General features: G+C 40.3%; 3 protein-coding genes and 1 non-coding gene across 6 annotated transcripts; 1 reads left to right on the forward strand and 3 right to left on the reverse strand.

Annotated features, from left to right (window-relative positions):
• Positions 1 to 4,116: 4,116 nt before the first annotated feature.
• ssr4 (signal sequence receptor, delta) lies at positions 4,117 to 7,439 on the reverse strand. The gene is made up of 6 exons (XM_029435356.1): positions 7,252 to 7,439; positions 6,911 to 7,029; positions 6,736 to 6,810; positions 6,276 to 6,365; positions 6,077 to 6,142; positions 4,117 to 4,729 (listed from the first exon to the last, which is right to left on the reverse strand). Exons 1-6 carry the CDS (start codon positions 7,298 to 7,300, stop codon positions 4,625 to 4,627), a joined length of 504 nt encoding a protein of 167 aa, XP_029291216.1. The 5' UTR covers positions 7,301 to 7,439; the 3' UTR covers positions 4,117 to 4,624.
• A 1,656-nt stretch (positions 7,440 to 9,095) lies between these two features.
• Positions 9,096 to 9,210, forward strand: LOC115011479 (U5 spliceosomal RNA). Its single transcript, XR_003832596.1, has one exon. It is a non-coding gene; the product is annotated as a U5 spliceosomal RNA (small nuclear RNA).
• A 456-nt stretch (positions 9,211 to 9,666) lies between these two features.
• Positions 9,667 to 19,173, reverse strand: LOC115010620 (rho GTPase-activating protein 4-like). Of its 2 annotated transcripts, none has more exons than XM_029435291.1 (22): positions 19,056 to 19,173; positions 17,489 to 17,578; positions 17,100 to 17,271; positions 16,802 to 16,964; positions 16,506 to 16,568; positions 16,271 to 16,399; positions 16,044 to 16,172; positions 15,244 to 15,465; positions 15,062 to 15,163; positions 14,267 to 14,440; positions 14,033 to 14,117; positions 13,815 to 13,836; positions 13,584 to 13,683; positions 13,392 to 13,452; positions 12,934 to 13,011; positions 12,679 to 12,807; positions 12,481 to 12,586; positions 11,678 to 11,905; positions 11,534 to 11,589; positions 11,219 to 11,438; positions 11,073 to 11,121; positions 9,667 to 10,495 (listed from the first exon to the last, which is right to left on the reverse strand). In XM_029435291.1, exons 2-22 carry the CDS (start codon positions 17,553 to 17,555, stop codon positions 10,316 to 10,318), a joined length of 2,535 nt encoding a protein of 844 aa, XP_029291151.1. In that variant the 5' UTR covers positions 17,556 to 17,578; positions 19,056 to 19,173; the 3' UTR covers positions 9,667 to 10,315. The 2 variants fall into 2 exon arrangements, with proteins under 2 accessions (XP_029291151.1, XP_029291150.1); XM_029435290.1 differs by having other exon boundaries at positions 13,815 to 13,839.
• A 2,017-nt stretch (positions 19,174 to 21,190) lies between these two features.
• On the reverse strand, positions 21,191 to 23,710 carry naa10 (N-alpha-acetyltransferase 10, NatA catalytic subuni). Of its 2 annotated transcripts, none has more exons than XM_029435348.1 (8): positions 23,500 to 23,703; positions 23,242 to 23,340; positions 23,066 to 23,124; positions 22,926 to 22,971; positions 22,689 to 22,804; positions 22,491 to 22,535; positions 21,914 to 21,998; positions 21,191 to 21,756 (listed from the first exon to the last, which is right to left on the reverse strand). In XM_029435348.1, the coding sequence occupies exons 1-8, from the start codon at positions 23,518 to 23,520 to the stop codon at positions 21,580 to 21,582; spliced, it is 648 nt and encodes a 215-aa protein (XP_029291208.1). In that variant the 5' UTR covers positions 23,521 to 23,703; the 3' UTR covers positions 21,191 to 21,579. The 2 variants fall into 2 exon arrangements, with proteins under 2 accessions (XP_029291208.1, XP_029291209.1); XM_029435349.1 differs by having other exon boundaries at positions 21,593 to 21,764; positions 23,500 to 23,710.
• Positions 23,711 to 24,965: the final 1,255 nt, after the last annotated feature.

Consider the following 24,965-nt stretch of genomic DNA (forward strand, 5'->3'; position numbering starts at 1 on the left):
CGTTATTTTAAAGCAATTATTTCACAATTTATAATATATGCACCTCAGAAGATAATCCTCAGTGGCGGGTAGGTACGCCCATGCTTGTCTGGGTCGAAGGAGAAGCCTCACCTTTTCCTCTGTTTGTGCTACCAGCTCACCAATGTGCATTTGTTCACCAGGCACAAGCCTCCACTTTGATTCTCTGCCAAAACAAAAGGCTGCGACAACAACGTCCCGTGTCTTACTTTGTTATATCAGGACATAGATTCACTTCTCACAAAACCCTTGGGGTGTTCATGCATTTTCCTCTTCCTGCCAGAAAGTTTAAAGGTCAGAGGATGGTTCCTCTCCATTGAAAGGATCAGATTTCAGATCCAGCCTTTCAGATTGATGGTAGAGGCCAAAACCCTTTCTCTGTGCATCATACTGTCTGTACAGCCATTATTAAGCATTACAACAGCTCAATAAGGAATGTTCTCCAATTCATAATGGCACAAACATCCACAGACATTAGACTCATCATTGCAGAGAATTTCCCGGTCTTGTTTCATGAAGATAGAAGATCAGACAGTAGCTATTTTCACCCCAACAACTATCATCCCACCTTGTCAGAGCACATGATAGATGGTCTCTAGGGTAGGTCACAGTGTTTTTGTAACCTGCGGTATGTGTTAGTGAGGGTGTGCTTATGCTGAATGTCATGATGCTTATGATTTCCAAGCTGAAGCAAGGTTGACGTCTAAACTCAAGGTCACTTGTTCATTACAGGGGGGCAGAGCTTCCTGCCAGGACTGTGGCGGCGATGGGGGTATAAAGGAAATAAATTACTCCTCTGCGTGGCTGTCACAAGGGCAGGGAAATAGGTAAACGTCCCTCTTCGAATCAATTTAGGGAGTAGCAAAGAAGTGGCTCTGAAGAGTGACAGAGCTCCCCAACCCTGACCAAAGTCAGAATAAATCAGACCTGGAGCCATGAGCTTTGCTACACTGAGCAATGTGTCTGCATTGCTTAACTCAAGACCTCTCCACAGACCCGATGAAAGCCAAGGCCGCTACTGAGCTCATTCCAAGACACCGGGAGGCAAATCTGGCCCCGACCAACTTACACAACCAACTCCAGTGTATGTGCTAGCGGGACGCACTGGAGCATCATACTTTATAAACAGAGGAGGCAAAAGAAAAACGAGCAATTTCTCAATTATTTTTCTGAACACAAAATCATTTTCTTTGTTTTCCTTTTGTTGTTCTCTTTCAACTGGATTGTTGAAACAAGCAGCTGGAAAATCTATTTCAGGAGAAATATTTCTCAAAATAAAGTTTTTCTGCATCCAGATATTTCTTTATTTACTACAACAGTTGGACTGTAACTGATTTCTGTTTTCATGGTGATTTTCGCCAAATATAGCAACACTTCTGTTTTTACTGGCAGCTACACTACAACAGAAACTCTTGCCTCAGAAGATGATGTATTTATTTATCTTAAAATGGGTTATTTCTCTACGAGCCAAGGGGATCAAGGTTAGCTTTTATCTCGCCCACCTTGTTTTCATTACTTAAAGTGGTGGTTGTGTTTACACCTCAACAAAGACCTTCTAATATTTTCTTCATAGTAAAAACTGTCTGATAAAATCCATTTTATGGGAGCTCATTCAACGCGCTTTCAGAGGATTTACGCGCAAAGAAAAGGTTTGTTGAGACGTGTCTGCTCCTGTTTAACTTACAGTATTTCACAGCAACCGGTCAGCTATGAGCAGTGCACGTCAATAAAAAAACAAAAAGCTCTATCGCAGTGGTTGTACTTTTAGTGTGAAATGTGGAGGGGATGTCTAATATGATTGAGGAAAAGACATTGAGAGACCGAAAAAGGTATTTCCCCATATGTGGCTGGTTCTTGAGTGGCAACTGCATCAATAGGATTAGAGGATGCCCAAACAGAACAGGAAGAGGGGATAACACAGAGGAAAGCACTTAAGCTTGAAACTGACAGCAGGTTTATTCACTGCAAACACAGTCCAACTGTTGTGGTTGAAGCAGCTACACATAGCACATGCATCACTGTACATACACATCCATGAAATAACCAGAACAATAACTGTTATTGTAGTGTAAGGAAGGGGAAGTCAGCGTGAAAAGATACAGTCGTTTGTCTTGTTATTGAGTTAGCCCACAGTTTGCTGACCTTGTTCCGCTTTACAAAAAAATGTAAAGAAGAAGCAGTAGAAACAATATTTACGGCAGAGACAGAAAGTGTGACATCATGTGAGAATCGTTTGCACGACACCAGTTTCCACATTGCTGAGTCTCACTAAGCCCATCTGTGTCTGTCTGCCTCCCAGAGCTGATGCTTTACACACCTCTGTCAAAGCAGCTTTTCTCTGCCTCACAGCACTCACACACATACCCAGATTCCTCTACAGTAACTCCTAATCCTCAGTAAAAAGGTTTTGTCTTGTAATAATGATGAAATTATAATAAACTCATGTATTCACAGCGTGCTTTGGATCCGTGAATAAAGATGAAATTATTATATACTGTGATTCATGTGATTCAGATTTGTTTTGTTAAAGTCTGAAACAGAATAAACAATCTGCACATAAACAATTCGTCATTGAAAGAATAAATTGTGACTTCCTGCGAGTGCATGCGTTCTGAAACAACATAAACAATCTCAAAATATTTAATTCTACATCCGCAATCATCCACCCTGATGTGTGGGATGGAGTTAAATGACTTTGAACTCCATCACACAACAAAGAGGAGGAAGAGTCTTGTGTCAGCATCTACTCAGAGGCCTTCTTTGACCGTTTGTTTGTTCAATCCATTTATATCCCTCCATCCAGCTGTCCCCCCACTTCCCACAGCCTAATAGGTGACTCCACGAGGGAGTGCCTGGATTCAGTCCAGCTCGTGACTTCTCTGATTAGACATTGTGATGTCTCTATTTTATCCTTGCCAAGGTGATCAGAGACAAAAGCTGTGCTTACACCGTACAGTGTGTTCTTTATATGCAGTCCATAGTTTGTGCTGACAAAGCTGCAGACATATGAGAAACTTCTTGTGTACTCTGTACACTGTGCAGTGTTTATGTGTGCAGATCACGTTACTCATATACAAAGTTTACATTAGTCTCATGGGAATCGGTGAGAAGTTGCAGTTGCGCTGATCTTGTGGGGAAAAAGAAGAACTCCATGTGCTCTACAGTGAGTGCAAACATTGATTTGGGCCAACTACAGAAATAGACATGCTAAGATTAAATCTCTAACAAACTAGATCACATAAACCCAAGAGTATCTAGAACTGTGACAAACTAGAGTGAAGTTGATGTGAACCAAAAAAATGGGCTCAAATTGCATTAGGCAACATATTGCATTACATTAGCAACAGCTGATAATGAACCAGTAAAAGTTATGTGAAATCGATCTATGAGATATAGCGGGGCCTCACTGCGGACCTAACTCAGGTTTTAAAAAGCAGCACAGAGCTGCCACAGTGTGTTCAACTGGTAGCACTGCACTACAGCAGGTCAGAGAGGAAACAGCAGCTCTGGGGCCTCTTTACTGATTTAACACCTACAACATGTTAACTGTTGGAGTACATTGAAATAAAACAGAGTCAGCTGCTGTGTTCAAACACATATCACGCCCATGAATATATAGGAATGCCAGTAAGACAGTCATGCCTCTCGTATGCAAACAGAAATAGCCCCCATGTCCACTGAGAGTTCGGCCACAACCTCCAAGTTGAACATGTTTACAGCAACAACAGGGTTATTCTTCGTGGTGCTGTGGACTAATTCCTAATAAATGAGTACATGGGGAGAGTTTTAAATTGAGAACAATCATATATTCTACAGTAGTTGTTTTCCATTGGAACAATAGATATAAATATTTTAAGGAAATTCAAAGAAAGTATTTTTATGTCAGATTTGGATTTTTGTTGAGAATATTTGAATAAACAACATTCATCCCTTTAATCTCAATTAAAAATGTCAAAAAGAAGAAAGAAAACAACTTTTGTTGACATCTATCTTTCTATGGAACAAGAGACGATGAATCTCCCAGTCTGTATTGGAGGAAAAGGAATTAATAGAAGAGGCGGTCCGTCACTGGACTAAATCATGAATCAGCACACGGGATGAAAAAGAAGCCATTTATTCAATGCACTGGAAGAGACAAAACACTCGACCTGGTCAGCCACGTTTTTATTTATTTCATGTACATTGAGGTTTGGACCTCTCTGTTGTTGTTCGCACATCTGTAGTCCCACTGGCCAGTGCATCCACGCAGAAGGACAAAGGATAATCTGGTCTGAATGTAGCAACATATTTTAACACCACATTATATGTATTTAGTTTATTTATGTGGTCCGGGTTTTTTGTTTGGTTTTATCAAAAAAATTACAAAATTCCATCCATATTGACGAGACAAACTTGGGACGAAATTCATCTAAAAATTGATAAGACTGATGGTGTACAGACACAGTCTGAATAAAAAAAAAAAATACAAAGACTGCCGCTCCTGCTCCTCGTCCCAAAGCAGATCAAGTGGCAAACATCCTCTTGGCCTGCCACAACACTGGATGATGGATCGTTGGTCGAGATCCACAAGAATTCAGTCTTTAATGATCCAGTGGTTGTGAATCGTTTATGCTTGGATGGTGTTCTTAGCACTGAAGGCCATGTAGTAGACCAGGATACCCATAAGGGCAGCCACCACCTCAGTAGCCACCCATGGGCCATTCCACACACCCTGTAGAGAGATTTACATTTTTAGAAAAAGCTCACCACAGGTTCAGACAAAGAGAAGTTCACCAATTATACACTCCAGTTTCACCTGGTTGTAGAAATATTTTGCGGCTGAACATTTATTACGAGGGAATAGCACTGTAGGATACATTTCTTAATGAGCGATATTAAAATAGTTTCCCAAAATGTCAAAACAAACCCCTCAGGGAAGCTACAACAGAAGATTTTCATAAGTGTAGGGATTCCAGCTGTAAATCACAAAATTACCCTTTTCCAATAAAATCAGCATGTCTGCTGTTATGGTGTTATAAAAGTTAGTAACAGCTGATAGACAATGTTCTCTGCCCAGAAAATTCACCCGTGTTGTGTTGCTTCCGTTTCCATTCTTCCAGATGGTAATGATAAACTATGATTGCTGCCTCGCGGTTGTATGCCTCTGCCAACCGGTCAAGTTGCAGTTTATATGCATGTCTGTCCAGAATATCATCACCATATAATGTTATGCGATTAGACATTTGTATGAAATTGTCATGATTAGCATATGTTATAAGTTATGGCCAAAAACATGTTTTGTTGAGTCACAAGGACCTTGACCTTTGACCTTTGTCCACCTCATACTTGAGTCCAAGTGGATGTTTGAGCCAAATTTGAATAAGTTCTCTGAAGGCTCCCCGGAGATATTGCGTTCACAAGAATGGGACAGATCGATAAACAGAAATGCACTTCAGGAATGCAATACTGTTTTCATTGTTCTTGTGTAGCACAAAAGGGACTACAACTGCGTTCCATGTGTTGTACAATGACCATTTGAAATGCACCAGTTGCAATTAATTAAGTTTCTCCAAAACGGCACCAAGTTAAAAATGACCTTTTAGTTGTCAAAATCTTGTTTTTAAGGTTGTTCCTCCACGGTTTATTTTTGACTTGCAGAGGTTACAAAAGGCAAACTTCTCCACTCACGTTGAAGCTCTATCACACCAACGATATGATGCGTTGATGTGGCTGCACTGTGCTGCAGCTGCCACTGTGTGTGAGACTTGCACAATGTGTGTGTGTGCGGGCGGCTGTGACGTTGCGGTCTGTGCCACTGTGTGCGCGATGTAAAATGTAGGCGTGCGGCACATGTGTGTAAATTTGAATGAATATATGGAGTTTGATCGGCCGGTCACTAACAACCGGATGGTTTTGACGGTGGTCGAACGATCAGTGCAACTCTAATGACAATAAATTAATCTTAAACTTGAACTAAAAGAGTTGGTGGATCTTTGTTTGAACAAAACTCTTGCTTCTTTCCAAACACTATAATTGTGCATAGACATGTGATTAATCTAAGGGTCTATAAGACACTCACCCTGTGGTCAATGTTGACGGAGAAGAGAGGCTGAATGGCATTTACATCTTCGTGGTTTCTCTGGGCCTGGAACAAAAGAGATATGATTTAAATTAAACAGCCTTTAAAACAGTTTTGTAAAGGAAAGCACATTGCAAATACAGTGGAGCTTACTGGCAGTAAACTATGAGCTTAACAAGACTATGCATCTAACACTAACCTTGCGCAGGGCACTGTAGGACTCCTCATCAAAGAATTTGACCTGATATGTTCCAGAGCTGGCCTGTTTGTGAGGGAGACTCCAGGAAACCTGAGGGAAGAAATGACATCTTGACAAATGCTTCTTTGATAAGCTTTTAAGAGATTGTTACTCTGAAGAGGAATTTACTCTTATTAGTTAAAAATAAAACATGTTGGGCTTTCTTGTCTTCATGGGATAGTACAGCTGAAATCAGACAGTAAGGGGGGGGAGAGAGGTGGTGACATGCAGCAAATGGATAGGCTTTTGGATATAGGTGGATGATTTCAAGATATTGACCCACGGAAACATACATTAGACATTTGCTCTCGGGCACTGCTGAGATGTGTCATGTTAAGAGGACATTGAGTTGGGTCACATAGGACCCTGGGAGCAAATATATGCTGCCCATATGAACATATATGAGGCCACACCAGCATACCTGGTATTTGCCAACATCCTGGCCTCTAGTCACAGGGAACTGCCTTCCATTGACATCAGCATACAGAGTCACACTCTACAAAAGGACAGAAATGATCATCAGTGAGCCAATCAATCAATAACATCAATATATACAATCATACTGTCGGTTTGAAGTGTTGGAGGTGGACTGTTACCTGTGCTCCGTTGGCACAGGCCAGGCTGAGTTCAACGATGAAGACAGACTCAGAGGAGATGACGGCGTCAGAGGTGGTGTAGGCCGACGGTGTGATCGCTGGGTCCGTGCAGCTCTCTCCTGTCGCCACAAAGTGTAAAACTGAGGTTAGCTAAACATCATGAATCATCAGCACGGTATGAACAGTTCATACACATTTCTCCAAGACTCATATTCCACCTTAACTAAAAGGCAAAGGGAAGTGATTTGATGAACTAGCTAACAGCTACAAGCTAAAGTTGGTTAGCTTTACAGGCTTATTAACCCCGGTAAATCTTTCACACCGGCCCCCCGCTGACTTACCCGAGCAGGCGACCACCAGCAGAGCGAGGAAGGCGGCTATCCGAATCATTGTGGGGTCTGAGAGGTTTTCTGGAGGGTTTCGTGTAGCTCGTGAGCTCCAGCTGCTGAACTGCACTGTTTCTTTCACTGACAGAAGGAAAGAAGTCCACCTCAGCTCACTCCTGCGACACCTCTGCGCATGCGCTGTAATGACGTGGACTGTTGCGCCGTAGAGCAGTCTGGGAAATTACTCTGTCGACACGTCATCCGAGTCAAACTCAATTTTTTACAAAGGAAAAAGGCTTGTTGTATTAAAAACAATGTTGTATTCATAAAAAAGTATGATAATTATCCTTCAAGATTTTAAATGGAATTTACTGTTAAAGTTTTGGAAATATTTTAGCTAAATATGGACAGATATGAGAAAACGTTAAAATAAAATGGATACTAGCATAGGTAGGCCTATTTGATGTGATGTTATATGTTATATATATTTAGTGTTCTATGGGATGGATTGCAATATTACATATATTATTCAGCATCTGAGCTTTCGTGGTAAATTACACAATCACAAATCAAAATGGTTTGACTCCAAACTCTGCTTTCATTGGTTTATTGTTTAACTCAAGCAGACCTTACTCGAAAATGTGAAGAACAAAAAGCTATAAAGACTCTCAATATTTAAAATAAAATACATTTTCTTTGAACTCTGAAAGGACTTAAAATGAATAGACTTTGGATTCCTCTGGCGTGTACAAAGTTGCCTTTTATTACATTACATTTCATTTAGCACTTATTGTAAGACGCTTTTGTCCAAAGCGACTTACAATAAGTGCAAATAATCATGAGGATACAACTCTAAACAGCAAGAATCTTGCACGTAAATTAGTTTTAAATAGGTAAAATAATTTTACTTTTTTATAAAAAGTGGTTGATACTCTTTGTTGTAAAGAAATAATGTTTTGAAAAACAAACAAACACTTGATTCATCATAATATATACTTTAAAAAATATGATTTGCATAAATATATTTTAATTTGATATATTATGTAAATGCTGTGTTTATTTATCCAGTGGTAGAATATCTAAGTACAGTGTGTACAGTGTGTAATACGACTTGTCCCTCTAGAGGAGAAAGTGAGTCACTGTTGCGCCAGTCTGCCCTCATGACACCCTCTTGTTTGACAGACTAACGACCTAAATCTTATGTGGTATGTGAATAGATGTGGCTGATTGTTTGGACTTTTATGCAAGTCATATTAATTGTGTTTATACATTGACAAATGCTTTATATGCTAAATATATGTGGTGTGTCCATAGACTGTATACAATAGAGTTGTGTCAATATTTGTAAATATTTGACTTAAATAAAGTTGGGGGGGAAAGACTGAATGTCTACACTAGAATTATGTAAGTATATTTTAGTATACTTAATATTTACTGGATGTTTTATTATTCTAAGTACACAGTAGTCTACTGCAGATTGTATAAGTAGGCTATAAGTAAATAATATTAGCAGCGTTCATGTTTTAACATCTAATTTTGGTCCCATATTAAAATTTCCAAAGTTATGATGAATGAAAGTCCAGCTCTGTCAATGTGTGTGTATAATTCCCACATGTTATTCAGTTATGTGAAGAAAATACAATTCCTTAAAAAAGAAAAGGTGACGATCTTTTGTGTGCATATACAATGAAAAAAAGCATACCGGTATGCTACATTTACATTTCTAAAGTTTGTCTGGATATATAGTATATGCTGTAAAGTATAGACGACATAAAGTAAGTTGTACCGGCGCACTGCACCGTCACTGTAGAGTGTATGTCGGAGTATCTGATGCTCCACCTTCTGGTTAAAGAAGCAGTACACTCTTGTTTCTCTTCAGAGCGTATAAATCTTTCGCCTTTTACTAAAGATTTCCGTGGAGAGGAACACTTTGAGTTCAATCTAATTTTTTGATGCCCTGCCTCGTGCGGGGCTTCCTACTCATGTGAAAAACAATCTCCTCTAATAACAGCGGTCTCACCCTTCAGGTTGACACACTGATGACCGATGTAATGTTATGTCGTAAGTGAATCGATGTGGCGGATTGTTTGTACCTTTGTAATTGTGTTTTTCTCAGACCAGAGGGAGAAGAAGTAAATATTGCAGCCATGCTCCTCGTTTATAGTTTACATTCAAAGTAGGAGAAACGAGAACGACCCGTCCCAGGTCGCGTCACCTCTGTTGCGCCGAGCGTGCTGTCTGCAGCCCCGGGAAACTAGCTTCATTCAGCTCGTTACACAGGCCCACCGCCCCCGACTTTCCTTGAGTCCTGTCCGATATTTCTGTTACATACTAAAACTTTTTCTAAGTAAAGTAAAATAAATGCAAGGTATACATCCAACATGACCTACTCCTCATATTTCTATATATAGCATTACAAAACCACGGCAATCAAGAATGGACAAAATATTTATTTGGCATGTAGCCTAGATATACAGAAAGATCAAAGAGTGAAAAGTTAGAAATAATGAATATATAAATTCCTTACAGCTACAGTATTCACAGTTGTCTTATCAACTTTGTAACTCCACCTCATATTGGTAAACACAGTTGATGAAGAATGTATGTGTGCTTTTATTTAGATGTGCGTTTGCAGACAAAAACAAAACAAAACAAAACAAAACAAAACAAAACAAATCACTGAGCTTAAACTGGAAGCAGTTGAATATCAATACCTACACAGATGCAGATATAAAAAAAGTCATAAATTGCATAACCACATTCAGCTGCACACAAAACACATCTGTGCATTTCAAGTAATCCACAGTTTCCACATTGTATTGCAGTCACAGCAGCTGCTGTTTTTAAACAGGAATAAAAATAAAAATAAAAATAAAGAGTTATGATTGGAGAGTCACCCTATGGAAAGAAGCCCAAACCAATCACAAGGACCTCAGAGAAGTGACTAGGGGTCAGAGATCTCAGTTTTCTAGAACTTGATGTGCTGAAAACTACAGCCAGAGCACAGCATCTCCATCTCTCTCTCCATCTCTCTCCCTCTCTCTCCCTCTGTCCATTTCATCTTCTGATGCCAGTCCTCTCAGTCCGGTTGCTCTGCTGCTCTGAAGAGCCCTACTCCTCTCCCCCTGCGTCCATCCCGCTTCCCTTTCGTTTGTGGAGCTTGGGCAGAGGGAGTGGAGGCGGTGGAGGAAGGAGGATCCTGCAGTGCTTTCCGCGAGATAAGCTCCATGAAGACCGAGTCCATCTGGCGACAGACCTCCTGTGAGATTAAATAAACAATGGTGATGAGGAAAAAGACAAAACTCTTTGTTCTAGGGTCTCCCTGCTGCTCGAAGGCCTCTGATAATGTTTGTCATAAAGGCCATTACATACTATGCTCATTAAATAATTGGTACTTATTTCTGATAAGACACTATAGATCAGTTATAGGCCGTTAATGAACCACTTGTGTTACAGGTTGTGAAGTCTTCTGTTGGTTTTATTCTGCTCCAGTAGAAAACTTGAGTCTTTTTTAGCTCTTTAGTTCATCAAGAAAAGTATGGTCCAACCACACACACCCCTGAACAAGTGCTGCAGAATATGTAGACCAAAATGCATTTATTAGCAACTTGTTAAATTACAACATTTACAACTGCTGGCTTAACCGATTTAAAGACTTATCGAAGACTTACAGTTGGCGATGACTTAAGAAATGAAACATTTTATTGATAGAAAAGCAGTGGTAAATTATACATCAACTTTGTATCAAAGCCATTAGTTATACCTTACAAACCCTTAAAAAAAGGATGCCTTATCACATAGTGTAACTATGCAATTTAAAAATGAAAAACACAGACCTTGTCCACTGTAACGACAATATCCTCCGAAGACGAGTGCTCCTGTAATCTGTGTGCAGATACAGGTCAGAAAACATACAAAAAATATTACATTTCTCACTCAAACATAAGTCAGTTGTAATTCTGCAACACCCAGTGGTACTCACACTTTTCGTACATAGCCAGGAGAGTGGCCTCGCCGGGGCCCAATGGGAATCTGGAGCAATAACTTTGCACCTGAAGTGATGATGCCCCCAACTTGTCCAGCTGTCAACCTGCTTTTGTCAATTGAACTGCCGCTGTTTGCTCGAGGACGTTCTGCTTTTCTCTGTGATGGTGCTGCAGACGAGCTGGAGCTGTTGTCAGCTGAGGATCCTGCCTCCAACTCTGCAGTCCATCACATTGACACATTCTTTTAGTCTATTCAGAGACAGTCACAGCCTTAGAGAAGTGATAAACTATGATAAGCACATAAATCTTACCGTCTTTGCTCTGGGTGTACTCTGCTTCTACATCTCCTTCTTCAACAATAGGCTCACTGCGAAGAAGCAAACAGCTTCAGATCATCATCATCATTCCATCACACATTGTACCCACGTTATGCGTCTGATCATCTTTTTGCTCACCAGTCCGCTTGTTCCAGTGTCATGCATTTCTCGTACATTGGTCCTTGTACGTCGCTCGGGCTGGGGAAGATGCTTTCGTGCAGGAGGATGATGCTCTTCACCAGGTAGTTGATCTGAGGCTGCAGGATGACGACATCATCATCGTGAGCCCCTCTTACCAAGCTGGGGCCAAAACACACAGCCAGGTTGTAAGGCTGCATCATGTTCTCATCACTGTACTGAGACACACTGGAGGCAGGGAGCAGAGACACAGAATCATACAATGAAGGGGGAGGGGGGTCGTAATTTAAAAGCTGAGGCAACTAGTGGAAGCTAAACTAAAATATAATCATCAAAACTTTACTTAAACCCATTTCCTGCACAAACCATTTCCCTTAAACATGTCCTGGTGCTACTACATTGATTTAAACTATATTCAAATGGTTATCGTTTAGTTTTGCTACCATTTTGTTGCAATATATGCACAACATGTTGCATGTAAACCTTTTGTTTGTTGTCTCCATTATCTATGAAGTCACTATTTAGTGAGTCATCATTTTGCCATCATAAAATTAGATCCAGGTGAAAAATTCTGTATTCATTTTGTGAAAAAAACTCAAATGTATTTATATCTAAAAGTCACCAATCTAATTTAGCCCAGTTGTCTTATGTAAAATTGTACTGCTCTAATAAAATGTATACGTGAAGAAATCACACTTCTGTCAGCTGTCATTAGCTAACAGGATGAAGCATGCTGGCTTCCTGTCAATGACTGTAGATTCATATCCTGAATGCTGATGACTGCGCTGAGTTGCAATACTCACTGATGAAGGAATGCAAAGAGGTATCTCATGACAATGATGACGGGCTCAGGGTAGGAAGAGATGACCATTTTGAGCTGAGCTGCCCTCTCTGCCTCATTATTAATTTCTGAGGAAAGGTGATGAAAGAAAGATAAACTCTTACCACTCTGCGCTCTCGGCCGACTCATACTCAACTCATACACCCACAAACACACTCACGGGCGTGCTCCAGGAGTTGGCTGGTGCTGTCGACGGGGAAGAGGGGACTCTCTAGACCTCTGAAGTAGAGCTTCAGCACTCCAGCAACTGAGTCCAGTTCATAGCTCTGCTCAGCCAGGGGGTCCTCTCCTGCAGGAGAAACCCACAGCACACTGCCCCACATTATTAATGCTCCACATTGAGAGGGGCTACGCTATAGAAAAGGAGACATATGGGTCATGCCAACACACGCACACAAAAACCACACAAGCCTACCTCGCTCAAATGCATCCCTCAGGTTGTTGACCTCGATCTGAGACCCCGGCACTCTAAATATCCCTTCATGGTGGAGGCCTATGCATAGACAGATTATAATAATAATAATTAATAAGTGCTCCAACAGTATTCTAACAGGATTTTTAGATCGAATGCAAAAATATATTTACGGTAAATGCGTTAAGTTTTTATGCCATTAAAGCATCTTTAAAATTAAAGAAAACTGTAAATATTGGGGCAGTCTGTGTGTCGCTTTAAGCCCATTCAAGGTCAGCGCTACCTGGCCACGTCAGTGGAAGGAGGGGAGGCCATTTTATTATGACCACTGGGGGGCGCTAAAGCTGGGAATCTTCAAACTGCATACAGAGGCTTAAAGTAACTCATTCTTCTGTAATGTCCAACATATATATTTCTGCATTAGAGCTGCAGCTCCTGTTTTACACTTCTTGAATACTCACCATTGAGGTTGATAAAGCAAATGCAACTTTCCACAACAATTGGAATCTGTTGTCCTGATGCCTGAATGAAACAAAGTTAGGGATCAATTTCACAAACTTCAAGTCTAATACATTACTGATAACTGATGTGCTGGAAGAGGAAAAAAATAGATGGTCAGCATTTCTCTCTTGATATATTCAGATGGAAGGTACCTCTATGAAGGACAGCATGTCTCCACTGAAAAGTTTGTGGTTGTGCAGCAAACTGGCACTTGAGTGATTCCTCCTGACAAGCAGAGACTTTCCATTGTTTCTGCAGAGCCAGATACCATAATGTGAAGTGACACCATGTTGTTACAATTGTATATTATTATTATTATTATTACAATAACAATACATTGTTCACAATTAAACTAACACAATAAAACATGTATATATCTGTACCTAGGCTGATGTCCATTTGTTTCTTCTTCAGGGGGAAGAAAAGCACAAGAAGGAAAAAAAAAGGGGGAAGATAAAAGAAAATGAAGAATAAATCAGAAAAAATAGATATAATCTAATACTTTGCTTGTACTATTATACAATGCACCGACTGTAATCAAATGACTTTGGTCTGCAGTTTGACTTTTGGCATTGTTCTGTGTGAAATGCAGAAGTTGTACCTTTTTCCACAGCCACTTTTAGCTGGTCGTGTTTGGCTTGCAGTTTAGATACCAGGGAGCTGCCTACGAGGTGCTCTTTTACTCTCTGTAAAACAATCAGATGGGATTTAAAGTCTTTATAATGTTGTCACCATCATTCACTGTGGTTCTTGTCATCATCAACCAAAACATAACAGTCAAACCTTCCTAAACAGTGTGCTATTCTGCTTTATATTACTTTAAAAATCGACTCACAGTGAAGTAGAGGTTTTCCGTTTCCTGCATGTTGGCCCTGCGGCGGGTCACACTGGGCTTGACCGCCAGGTTCTCGGTGCTGCCCTCCTGAGACGACCCACTGCTGGGCTCCAGATCATCATCCCCGATACTCTCCAGCAGGGAAGACTGGGCCGCCAACATGTGCTTACTAGCCTGTAGCACAGTGGCAGGGATAAAAACAAAATTATGCTTTGGCAATACTGCACTCAATTATACAGTCATTTCAATGGACTCAGTATTGAATTTGGATTCTGACAATGCCCTGACTCTGGTACTAATATATATATATATATATATATATATATATATATATATATATATATATATATATATATATATATATATATATATATATATATATATATATATATATATATATATATATATATATATATATATATATATATATATATATATATATATATATATATATATATATATATGAGCTTAGACTTGAAATAGGGTCAAAAAGTCTCTTCGATTTGGCACATTCCTGCCATTTACTGACCTGATGGCATGCCTGCCAAATTTTGATTTGTTTCTATTTTAGATTTTAAAGACAAATTAAGTTGGATGCTTTGGTTTTCCTCACATGTTTACAAGCTTGACCTCACATCTTCACCTGAACTCGGAATACTTTCAACATTGTTACCAAAGAAAGAAAATACTTGTATTTACAGCCTTGAATCAACTCGGCCCTGTTAAATAAACACTGGCGGCTACAGTAGACCCACAATAGGGTGATAATGAGGTACAAAGGGTGATGCACTCTACCTCCTCGGTTTCCTCTGTGACTGCCTTCAGTCTGGTTTGTATCTGTTTGAATCTGGTCTCCAGCTCGCATCTCATCTCACACTCTGCACTCACCTCGGAAACCTGAGAGACACGAGAGTTTAGGGTCGATGCCCAACAGCTGAATAATCCACTGAATACACACACACATACAAAATACAGACCTGGTCTCCATCATGAGGCTGATAGGAGAAGCGAAGGGGCATACAGAAGGTGTTATAGTGATCCTGCAGGAGGAGGTCTCTGTCCCGACTCTGGTCCAGTCCTGAGACGGTGCTCTGGAGCTGGTGCAGCCCTGTACTCAGGTTCTGCTGGGTCTGCCACCGACTGGACAGGTAAGCCTGCATCACCCGGCCTAAAGAGAGGTGGTACCCTACATCTGCACACTGAGGGAAGAATACATGTCTGTCAATATCACCTATATAATTTGGGTGCTATGAGATCAAGGTTACATCCTTAAAAAAGGAGTACTTCACCTACAGAATGACCATTGGTATATTAATTACACACCCTAGTAACCTTGAAGAAAACTTGTTTTCCTTGCATACCTTTAAAGTGAACAAAGAATCAAAAAACAGAAAAGTCCTGAAGTAACTGCAGGGTTGCGTTTAAAAACAGCTAAACTTGCCATTTAAAAACACCTTGGACTCGACTGGACGAGTAGCCGCGTCTCCGCCCAAGCGTGAGACTTTTTTTGCGGAAGAGTTTGAAGAATAGTAAGATTTTATCAAAAATGCATGCGTTTGGGATGTAGAGAGCATACGACGGGATAAATGAGACTTTTAATATAATTGTTCCCCATTTACATAAAGTCATCAAGACTTCTCAATTTCTGGATTTTTTTGTTCATTGTTTAGGTATACCAAATGATATCGGTCTAATATCACACTATGGACCAATGTATTAAAAGATTATCCCAATTGGGCATGGCAGTGTAAGACAGAAACACTGATGAAGCACTCACATCTATGAGAGTAGAGATGTCTTGGAGGTAGTACTTATTCATTGAGGCATTGGCTGCAGCCAAGTTTAGGATGTAATCGTTTCGGGCCTTGCTGCACTTCAGGTTGATCTCTTGGACCTTACCTTGTCTCTATGGAAAATAAGCAACTATCAATAAGATGTGAAATAGACATATATAGACATATATAGACATGCATGCCGGTAATATTACATAAAAAGGGTATTTACTTTTTCTATCAACCTCTCCAGCTTTTTAGAAACACTCTGCTTATGCTTTTCCTCCTGTTTCTCTGCCTCCTTCAGCTTCCCCTCTGCACACAAATAGTCTGAGTGGTACTGGTAGTATGTCCGCCATGCCTGCACACACACACACACACACACACACACACACACACACAGCAATGCTTTCCCTTTGTTTGTTTAGGAAACGGAAAATGTTTTGGGTGGTTGGTTTCTCACTTACTGTCTGTAGCTCTGTGGTAACCTTTAGTAGCCCGTCTTGAAGCTGAGTACAGATGTCTTTACTCTGGAAACGGAGACAAAATACCAAGTAGTGATAGGCCACAACATGGAAGGAGCATGTTGAGCCACACAAATACTTTTAATGTCACAGTTCAAGAGAAATACAGGGTGAGAGTTATAAAAGGAAAGTAGTAGCAGAGCAGTCAGGTAAATTGCCTGTACAGGTACAGACTTGTCCCAAATGCCTAATGGAAGACTATTATTGTGTTTGGTTGGTGCCAGTGCTCATATCAGTACCTTCTTTGCAAGGCGCTGTGTGTACTCCAGGCAATGTGTGAGGGGCTGGAGGAGGAAGTTGCTGCAGCGCTCACTAAGTCCATTGTGGTCCTTACTTTCTTGGCGGGTCTGGGACAGCAGGGCCAGCCAGAGCTGGGACACAGAGTGACTGCTGGGCTCCTTCCTTAACATATGTAAAGAAGGAAAGGAAGACACAAGGACAAACTATTTATGAGATACAACCATAAATGCAGCATGACAACGTGTTCAAACGCACTGCTAGTTCATTTAGAACAGTGTACTGGGAGATTGCCTTTACCTCTTGATCCTAGAAGTGAACTTTTCAGCAAGTTTGTCCAGGGAGCGGGCATACTCGCTTTCAAGCTCACCCCGCCGCCGCAGGTAGTCTGTCAGGTCTTGCAGCTGCTGGCTCTTCTGCTCAAGTTGCAAGTCCAACACCTTCAGTTGGTCTACAAGTTGGCAACGCACCTCTGACAGGGAAATAAAGAAGAGGCAGAAGAATAACAGACAAGGCAAAGAGAAAGAAACATTTACAAGACAATATGAATCATTCTGAAACTCTTGGTAAGAAACGGACACTTTTTTTCCCCCCACACCAAAAGTACACATGTTGATTACAGGGACGGCGGGGTGTTATAAGAGAGGGAGAGGTTGTTAGCATGGTGCAGATAAAAGTAAATATGTTACCTTTGACTTGTGTGTCGTAGTCCACCACACCGACTCTCTCCTTCCGGAGTTTCACATGGGAAGTCATTGTTGATCCAACTGGGTGGAATTCTGGATAAAAAGTAAATATTATAGTATCTCACCATGTAGTATGAAACATCAGCAGTTCCTTTTTACCTCCCCTGCAGATTCACATTGTACTTCATATGCATGAAAGCTATTCTGATCGTCATTGCTTGAATAAGTCTGGTACAAAAAAAAACATGTTTTTAAATGAAGGCAGACGACGCACTGCTGCACCCAAGCACGCTTTACTACAAACGTTCACACTTCTACTGCTGAAACCCCACCCCTCCCTCCACAGACCATGCTAACTTCCTCCTGCCATAGAAAGAGTGAAAACAGCATGTTCATCTTACTGTAACACATCTCTTCAAACTGGTCACCCGCTGCAATGCTCTGCTGAACTGCAGGCAATTAGAAAACCAGTTGGCATGTGTTGCCTGCTGCACCAGTCACGCTGCAGAATTGCATGAGGTGCAAAAATAGCTCTAGCTAACATCTCAGCTGGCCTAAAAATAGTGTGTACCACAAGGCGTACAACTCTGTGGGGAAGTTTGTTCTCAAGACTGAGAGTTTACTGATGCACTCATAGCTGGATTTGCAGTTTTAGTCTCAATAATACAGGATACACTGCTTTTTGGAAACTATTTCTAACTGGATGACTGAGAAGCTTTACAGGAATTATATTCAAGTTTAGGCAAAGAAACTGCAAGTTTATCAGACTGAGACCAGGCCTTAGACAGGATCAACTGTACGTCACTGAACATTTATCTGACAAGCTTTGGTTTTAATTTCTTGCCTTTTATTATGTTGTATGACAGAAACTAATAGTGCATGTCATTTAAACAAATGAACATCCGACGGGTCTTTGAAAAATTGATAATCAACAATTTAGTCGCTGATGTCTGCAACATATAAAACTTATTAGGACGACATTTAGCACAAAACAGAAAGGGGAAGAGTTTTTTTCTAGATCATAACCCTTTATACAGAACCATCACACATTCTCTCTTTTTACCCCTCAACTTCCCTATTTATTTTAAGCAAACATCACTCATCAGCACTCTTCGGCTGAACTGTGCACTCTCCACCCCTTTCCAACTGAGACATTTACCAACTGACCTGCTAAAAATGCACTACAGCAAACTCCAAACTCCTAGTCTCTTTCTAAACTATGTCACAAATTTTCCATTTTCCATTTTCATTCTTTCTCCATGTGATCAGCAATGAATCACCACCTCTGCTGCAATACTTTATGAAAGAGAGTCTTAACCTTACAGCCACTCGATCTTGAGGTGCTATTCTAGTAATTCTGTGTGTTTTACTTTTGGTTTTCACAAGTACCAACACATATGTTGGCTAAGCTATAACAAACTGTAATGGCCTCAGGGCCATGTCTAACGATCCTTCAGAACAGCACTAACTTCGCAGAATAAACACATGTTTATTAGTGAGCGTTTTGGAAAAAGGTTAGTAAATGAAAATCAATAAAAGTTTAATACATCAGAAAAAAAAAGTGTCTTACCTGACGGGAGAGTAGTCTTGACTCGTCTCTTCTCCAGACTGAGGCAACTAAATAATGCCAGTTAATAGCACAGTAAGCTCTCAACTGTTTCACCTCCCCCTCACATTGGACACGGATGGATGTGGGTGGGGTGGAAGTCATCTCTCTGACTCTCTCTCTCTCTCTCTCTCTCTCTCTCTCTCTCTCTCTCTCTCTCTCTCTCTCTCTCTCTCTCTCTCTCTCTCTCTCTCTCTCTCTCTCTCTCACACACTCACACACTCACATACACACTCACGGCTGTCTCTTTCTCAATACTCATCTCACTCACACATTCAGTATGATGCATCAGTGTACAATTGTGACAAGTGAAAACCTTTTCGAGTCTTCTCAGGCTTCTTCTCTAACTCCACAGCAGGTTTTCAGTCAAATCTAACACCAGCTGTTTTCACTGATTAGTCCCTCTGCTCTGGTTATTCACAGGCTACCAAGTGAAATCAGCTGCTTTAGTGTTCAGTTGGGGAAAGAAACTCCTGAACACTATTCTTAGCTCAAGACTGGTGGCAACTATAATACATCATTTACATACTGTATGACGTGTGTTTATAATAAGTAATCTATGGCTAGTGGTGACTGGGCTTGTATTATTTGTACTGGTGTGATGTTTCGCTTTCGAGTGGCCTGCTTTGTTTGTGTCATATTGACCTTGAACTTAATGGTCGTAGATTGTATCTCAAATATTTTCAAAGTATATGTTTGACTGAATCTAAAGTTCAGACTTTCTGTGATCCAAAATGTAAGGTAAGTAGGCAATGCTACTTCTTTTATTTCCACTCATCCTGTTGTAGTTTCACATTTCTTGTGTGCTCGCTGCTCTCTCCAGATATTTTCCATTCAGAAGTCAAGACCTTCCTCCAGACATTGATGTAATCCAACATGCAGCCAGATTTATTTGTTTTTATTTACTTATCATTACTTTATAGTAAATCACATAATAAAAAAATGATTTTGAAATTCAATGATAGTGCCTTTCTAGTCTTTTACATTACATGTAATGAATCATGTTACATTTACCTATTCACACACTGATCACTGATGGACAAACTGCTCAACACACACACAGTATCTTGTCCAAGGACACTACCAGGTGCAAGAACACATAAGCTAAAAGAGTATTTGACTTTAGAAAATATCCCTAATAACTTTCATCACATGTGCACTGCTGGTAAAGAAAAATGTAAAACCATTGCTGCTAATAAATCATAACCATTATCAGATCACTGTGGAAGACGTGTTTTGAACAGCAGCGTTGTCTTCTCTCCCCTCTTGCTGAAAAGTGTTAAATGGCATGAAGGTGTGATAGTGAGCGATTTGGAACAAACTTTCTGAAAGGTTAGTTTGCATAATATGCCGTTTTCTGTCCTCCACTTCTCTCACACTCCTGTTTCCTTCCTCTGACAGACAGGAGAATATTAATATTTAAGTCTTTTGAAAAAACTACTGAACTGACAGCTGATCGGCCAGTATGCGACCATTTGATTGAAGGAAGTTTGTAGTCCTCATGTATTATCCATTGCTCGATAATGTTTCAGTTTAAAGCTTTAGCACTTTTAGCTTTCATTTAATAATCTCCAGCTGTGAACTTGACTTGTTACGTAGCATGCTTTGACTCATCTTAAACCCCATATATGAAGCATTATCATCACCATACGTTTTTATTTTTAGAAAAATGCAAGAAGCCTGTTAAACAGGTGCAGTCTGTTGCTTTTGGCCCATTCATTAGTGCCCAAAGGCCCGATCTGTTGAGGGGTAAGTGTGCAATGCTGTCTGCCAGTGGCTTTTTTGATGCCCCCACCAGGAATCGCCAAAGTTGGAAATATAGTGGCTTTTTCACAATCAATAGGAACCATTACTATGGATCATGTGTACCTCACGATGTGTTCAACAGAAGTAATATTTGTGACAGCAGTAACCTCTTCACTGGCCGTGTAGACGGTATTATTGCAAACAAGTATCGAAGATGATTTAACTAAATATATTAGACAATTCATTGACCTTCTTACTACATAGTGGCCATCTCAAACATTTCCCCACATACTCATATGTAAACAACCAAACTGCTTTATGATCACTTTCTGAAATAAGTGCGATACAAAAAGTATTATTTGAAAGATTTATTAGCAGTAATTCCTTTAAATAATTAAAGAGACCAGATTGAAAACAACTTGAAATGCACAAGTTGTTTTCAATTCTCTAAATCTCACAGAAGTTTGGGTCACTTTTGGTAATGACAACAGCAATCCAATAAAAACATTGAGACCAGCTATTCATTTTAGTTTCATTTAGAGAACATCCCAATTCACGTCATTATCCAAGACTTTCTGTTCATCACTGCAGCGGAAAGCAAGATTTAAGAAAAACCAGTGATGGAAATGTGGGAAAGGCTATGACGTACAGAAGGTCACAGTTTGTAAAGCCAGCGATATTGTCAAATAGAGATAAAAAGAGGAAGTGAGGCATGAATTTAAAAATGTCTAGGACTGCAGCGTCATTGTGAATCAGAAGATGAATCTTTAACGTCTGTGCTTTCCGTTGCCTCGCTGACTTCGCTCAACTCTTTGCTCTCTCCTCCGCTGTCTCTCTCGTTCTCTCTCTCCTGGTCACCAGAACCTGACGGGGCCTCCTGACCCGTAACACGCGCTCCAGGCTTTCTCAGCTGGGGGACATATAGACCCAAAAACAACACATTCACAATTAGAAACTGCTCGTCTGAGTTCAGTGGTGTTATACGTGCCCTGAGGTGACAGGGAGCTGGTGAAAATCATGTCAGTGTAGCGCCAACATGTCTTGCTATAGTGGATCAACTTAGACAATTTAGTTACCTCTTCGGCCATGTGGGCAAGGTCTCTCTTCATGGCGTAGGCATCCTCCCCATCAGCATAGTATTTAGGCTCAACCTCACTAATCCTGTGGAGGACAATATATCACATCCCTCAGAATAAATATGTAATCGGTCAGGGCCGTAGCTGCCATTGAAGACTCAGAGCTCATGTCCTTTGTATTTTAATGGAAATTTGGGAAATTGAGCAATCTGGGAGGATTAAACAATATATGGGTTGAGTATTTGAGTATTCAGCTTATAGCTTTCTGCAACATCATTTCTAAATGACCTGAAAGATATGAACACAGGGGAACAATCTTTACACAGTGCGTACTGCAGTGTGAGGTAACAGAGTGCTCAGCAAAAGATCTTACTTAACAAAAGATTTTTAATCATATTTTTATGGGCTGATCGAGCATTTACTACAACAAACGCTATACACCAACTATACTGCGAAACCAACATATCTGTAATAAGCTAATATCACACTGATGTATTGGTCTAGCTCTACTCATGAGCATCAGTACATACATTACAATTAAAATACTGAAATAATGTTGCCAAAGAAATAAACTTACTGGAATTTGAGTGTGTTTGAGTACAGGTGCAGGGCTGCTCGGTTGCTGCAGTGGGAAGAAAAAATTGGCAAGTCCATTGAAAACAGTAGCACTAACACATGGTCATATCCTGAGCACATTTGAGAAACAGGGAACCACAAAATAATGTATCCAGACAAACTGAAAGCAAGTCAACAGCACACAAACAGTGCACAGTACCTTTTGCGGACATGGAGCGAGACATATTTAGCATTGAAGTTTTCTATCATGGCCCGGCTGGCCTGGTCCATCAGCTTCTGAGCCAGTCCAAGACGTCTGTGGGAGCGTTTTACAGCCTGGGAGACACAGATAAGGGTGTTGGTTGCCCCAGAGAAGCCAGCCAAACATATCAGTACCATAAAACATGGCATATAAATAATGGTGGAGATGTTTGAGGAGTCTCTCGTTCAGACTCACCAGAGATGTGATGTGTCCATGGGGAACATCATCTGGGTCCTCCTCCCTATTAAAAGTTCACAATAGTTTTTTGGGGGAAATTATACATCTTCTTTGTGCAAGTTGTGTCAGACTGTTAATATGGTCACACGGATACTCACATCTTTGCCAGCACATATCCAACAATCTTGCCATTTTCGTCCTCTGCAATGTAGGAGAGCTGAAACGTTAGAAAACGCCAATGAGTGTCAAATATATATAAAGGATTTAGATTAACGTTATAGGAGCTATGGTGTTAGCAGAAACCGGAGACATAGAAAACTGCCCAGTCAATCACCTGCGGCCAGGACAATCCATGATAGAAATAATATTTCATCTGGTAGTTTTCTGGAAGACACAGCAGGTTGCAGTGCTGCATATTCATAAGGTCCTCCGGCTGAAAGAAAGAAACTGAATGTCAGAAAGATGCCTGACATAAGTCTAACCCCTTAATCGGCGATATTTGGACTGTAGTAACTATGCTAGCTTAGCTAACGTTAGCTTAGTTAACTTAGTAGAAACAGCATGGCTGTCGAGAGCTTTTCAGCACACTTACCCTTGCGTTTCGTATGTTCATTTTGTTAGCTGGCTTTTTATCTGGACTGGGGACAGAAATAAAATATACTGCACGGATCAATTAATTCATAATAATTGCACTACAAAGTTTTAAAGAGCTTGTCTCGCTAACTTGCTAAATCGACTTGCTAGCAAGGAAGGGAAGGGAGGAAGGAGCGTGCGACAATAACGACAGACACTTCCGGTCACAGTGTGCGCTGGGACTTCAAAGTAAAAGTTGTAACACTTGCGGGAGGCACGGAAATATCCTATACATCACTTTTATTTTGAAGAATGCCTTTATGTCGACATAAACCCGGATGTTATGTTGTGGATTGTAGTCGCACACTTTATACATCTACAGGCTGTTTCAGGTTGGATTACCAACCAGGCAGAGAGGGTTTCTGCTGTGGGGCCTCGGATCCCCAGATTCACAGTGTGCCAATTAGTTGTGACAATTGTGCAACACGGAAGAACAATATCAACTGAATTGTTCAAGTCTTATTACCTTGTATTGTGGCCCTGTGGGGGTCTTGTGTTCAAATCTCCTTAGAAGAGTGCTATATGAATTATTTTTAGACTGTATGGTGTTCACATGATCAATATTCCTTAATACAATCAAATAAACACATTTTTACAACTAACCTACATGGGACTAGGCAGTATTATTCCAGTTTAGGAGTAAATTACTGGTCTCTAGGCCTGTAATGAAGATGACATCTGAATCTGCTTTGTAGTCTTGTAGTACTTGAGGGGTCAGGGTACACACAATGCTCTGAGAGTAGACCTCTATCAAGTTAACATAGCCTAACCTAAATTAATATAACAGATGTTAGTTAGGATTAAGAAACAGAAATGTATTAAAGTCTTTGGGGGTAAATCCAAGTTAAGTCTCAAGTCAATCGGGACAAAAATCCCAAATCTAGTCACAAGTCCTTGAGGGAAAGTCCATTACAATACATTACATTTCTTCAGGTCTCTGAATGCTGACCATTAAATTACATGGCATTTGATCATTAATCCTCCTTCCTTTTCTTTAAGAAGTCTCAAATAAATGTCACAACAACCCAAATGAAGTGTTCGGCCTTCATTTTGTGACTTAATTCTTACTCAGGTCCAATTCTCAAAACTAAAAAAAGAAAAACAATAGTTGCCCCTTTTGCAGAGAAATTTGAGACGAGAGAATCTGAAATCAAGAGGCATCTAAATGTCCTGCACATTAAGTTATCCAAGTAAATGTTAATTCCTCATGATATATGGTAGGAAGGGCTTCAACAAATACAGACAACCTCAAACAACACTAGACACGGTTTAATGCAATTCAAAATGCTACACTCCACTATTCCAAAATAAAGTTAGACTAAATCTATTGAGGATATTTATTCTGTATATGACAGATGGCAGGTTGACATTATTTCTCAAGTCATTATTTTTAAGATACTACTGTCATAAAGCCATCTTTTAAGA

Source organism: Cottoperca gobio, chromosome 7 (genome assembly GCF_900634415.1).
Source record: "Cottoperca gobio chromosome 7, fCotGob3.1, whole genome shotgun sequence".
In the NCBI taxonomy this organism is placed as follows: Eukaryota; Metazoa; Chordata; class Actinopteri; order Perciformes; family Bovichtidae; genus Cottoperca; species Cottoperca gobio.

Bases quoted from the DNA above. Each gene is read 5' to 3' on its own strand.
- ssr4 (XM_029435356.1), bottom strand. From the start codon at position 7,300: ATGATTCGGATAGCCGCCTTCCTCGCTCTGCTGGTGGTCGCCTGCTCG. The intron at 6,811-6,910 runs GTAACAGTCCAC...GTCCTTTTGTAG, and splicing joins CCTGTGCCAACGGAGCACAG to AGTGTGACTCTGTATGCTGA. The intron at 6,366-6,735 runs GTATGCTGGTGT...TTCTTCCCTCAG, and splicing joins AGGATGTTGGCAAATACCAG to GTTTCCTGGAGTCTCCCTCA.
- LOC115010620 (XM_029435290.1), bottom strand. From the start codon at position 17,555: ATGACTTCCCATGTGAAACTCCGGAAGGAGAGAGTCGGTGTGGTGGAC. The intron at 17,272-17,488 runs GTAACATATTTA...TTTCCCTGTCAG, and splicing joins CTACGACACACAAGTCAAAG to AGGTGCGTTGCCAACTTGTA. The intron at 13,453-13,583 runs GTACCTTCCATC...TGTTTCATTCAG, and splicing joins ACATGCTGTCCTTCATAGAG to GCATCAGGACAACAGATTCC.
- naa10 (XM_029435348.1), bottom strand. From the start codon at position 23,520: ATGAACATACGAAACGCAAGG. The intron at 22,536-22,688 runs GTACTGTGCACT...TTCCCACTGCAG, and splicing joins TCGCTCCATGTCCGCAAAAG to CAACCGAGCAGCCCTGCACC. The intron at 21,757-21,913 runs GTAACTAAATTG...TTGGGTCTATAT, and splicing joins TTGCCCACATGGCCGAAGAG to GTCCCCCAGCTGAGAAAGCC.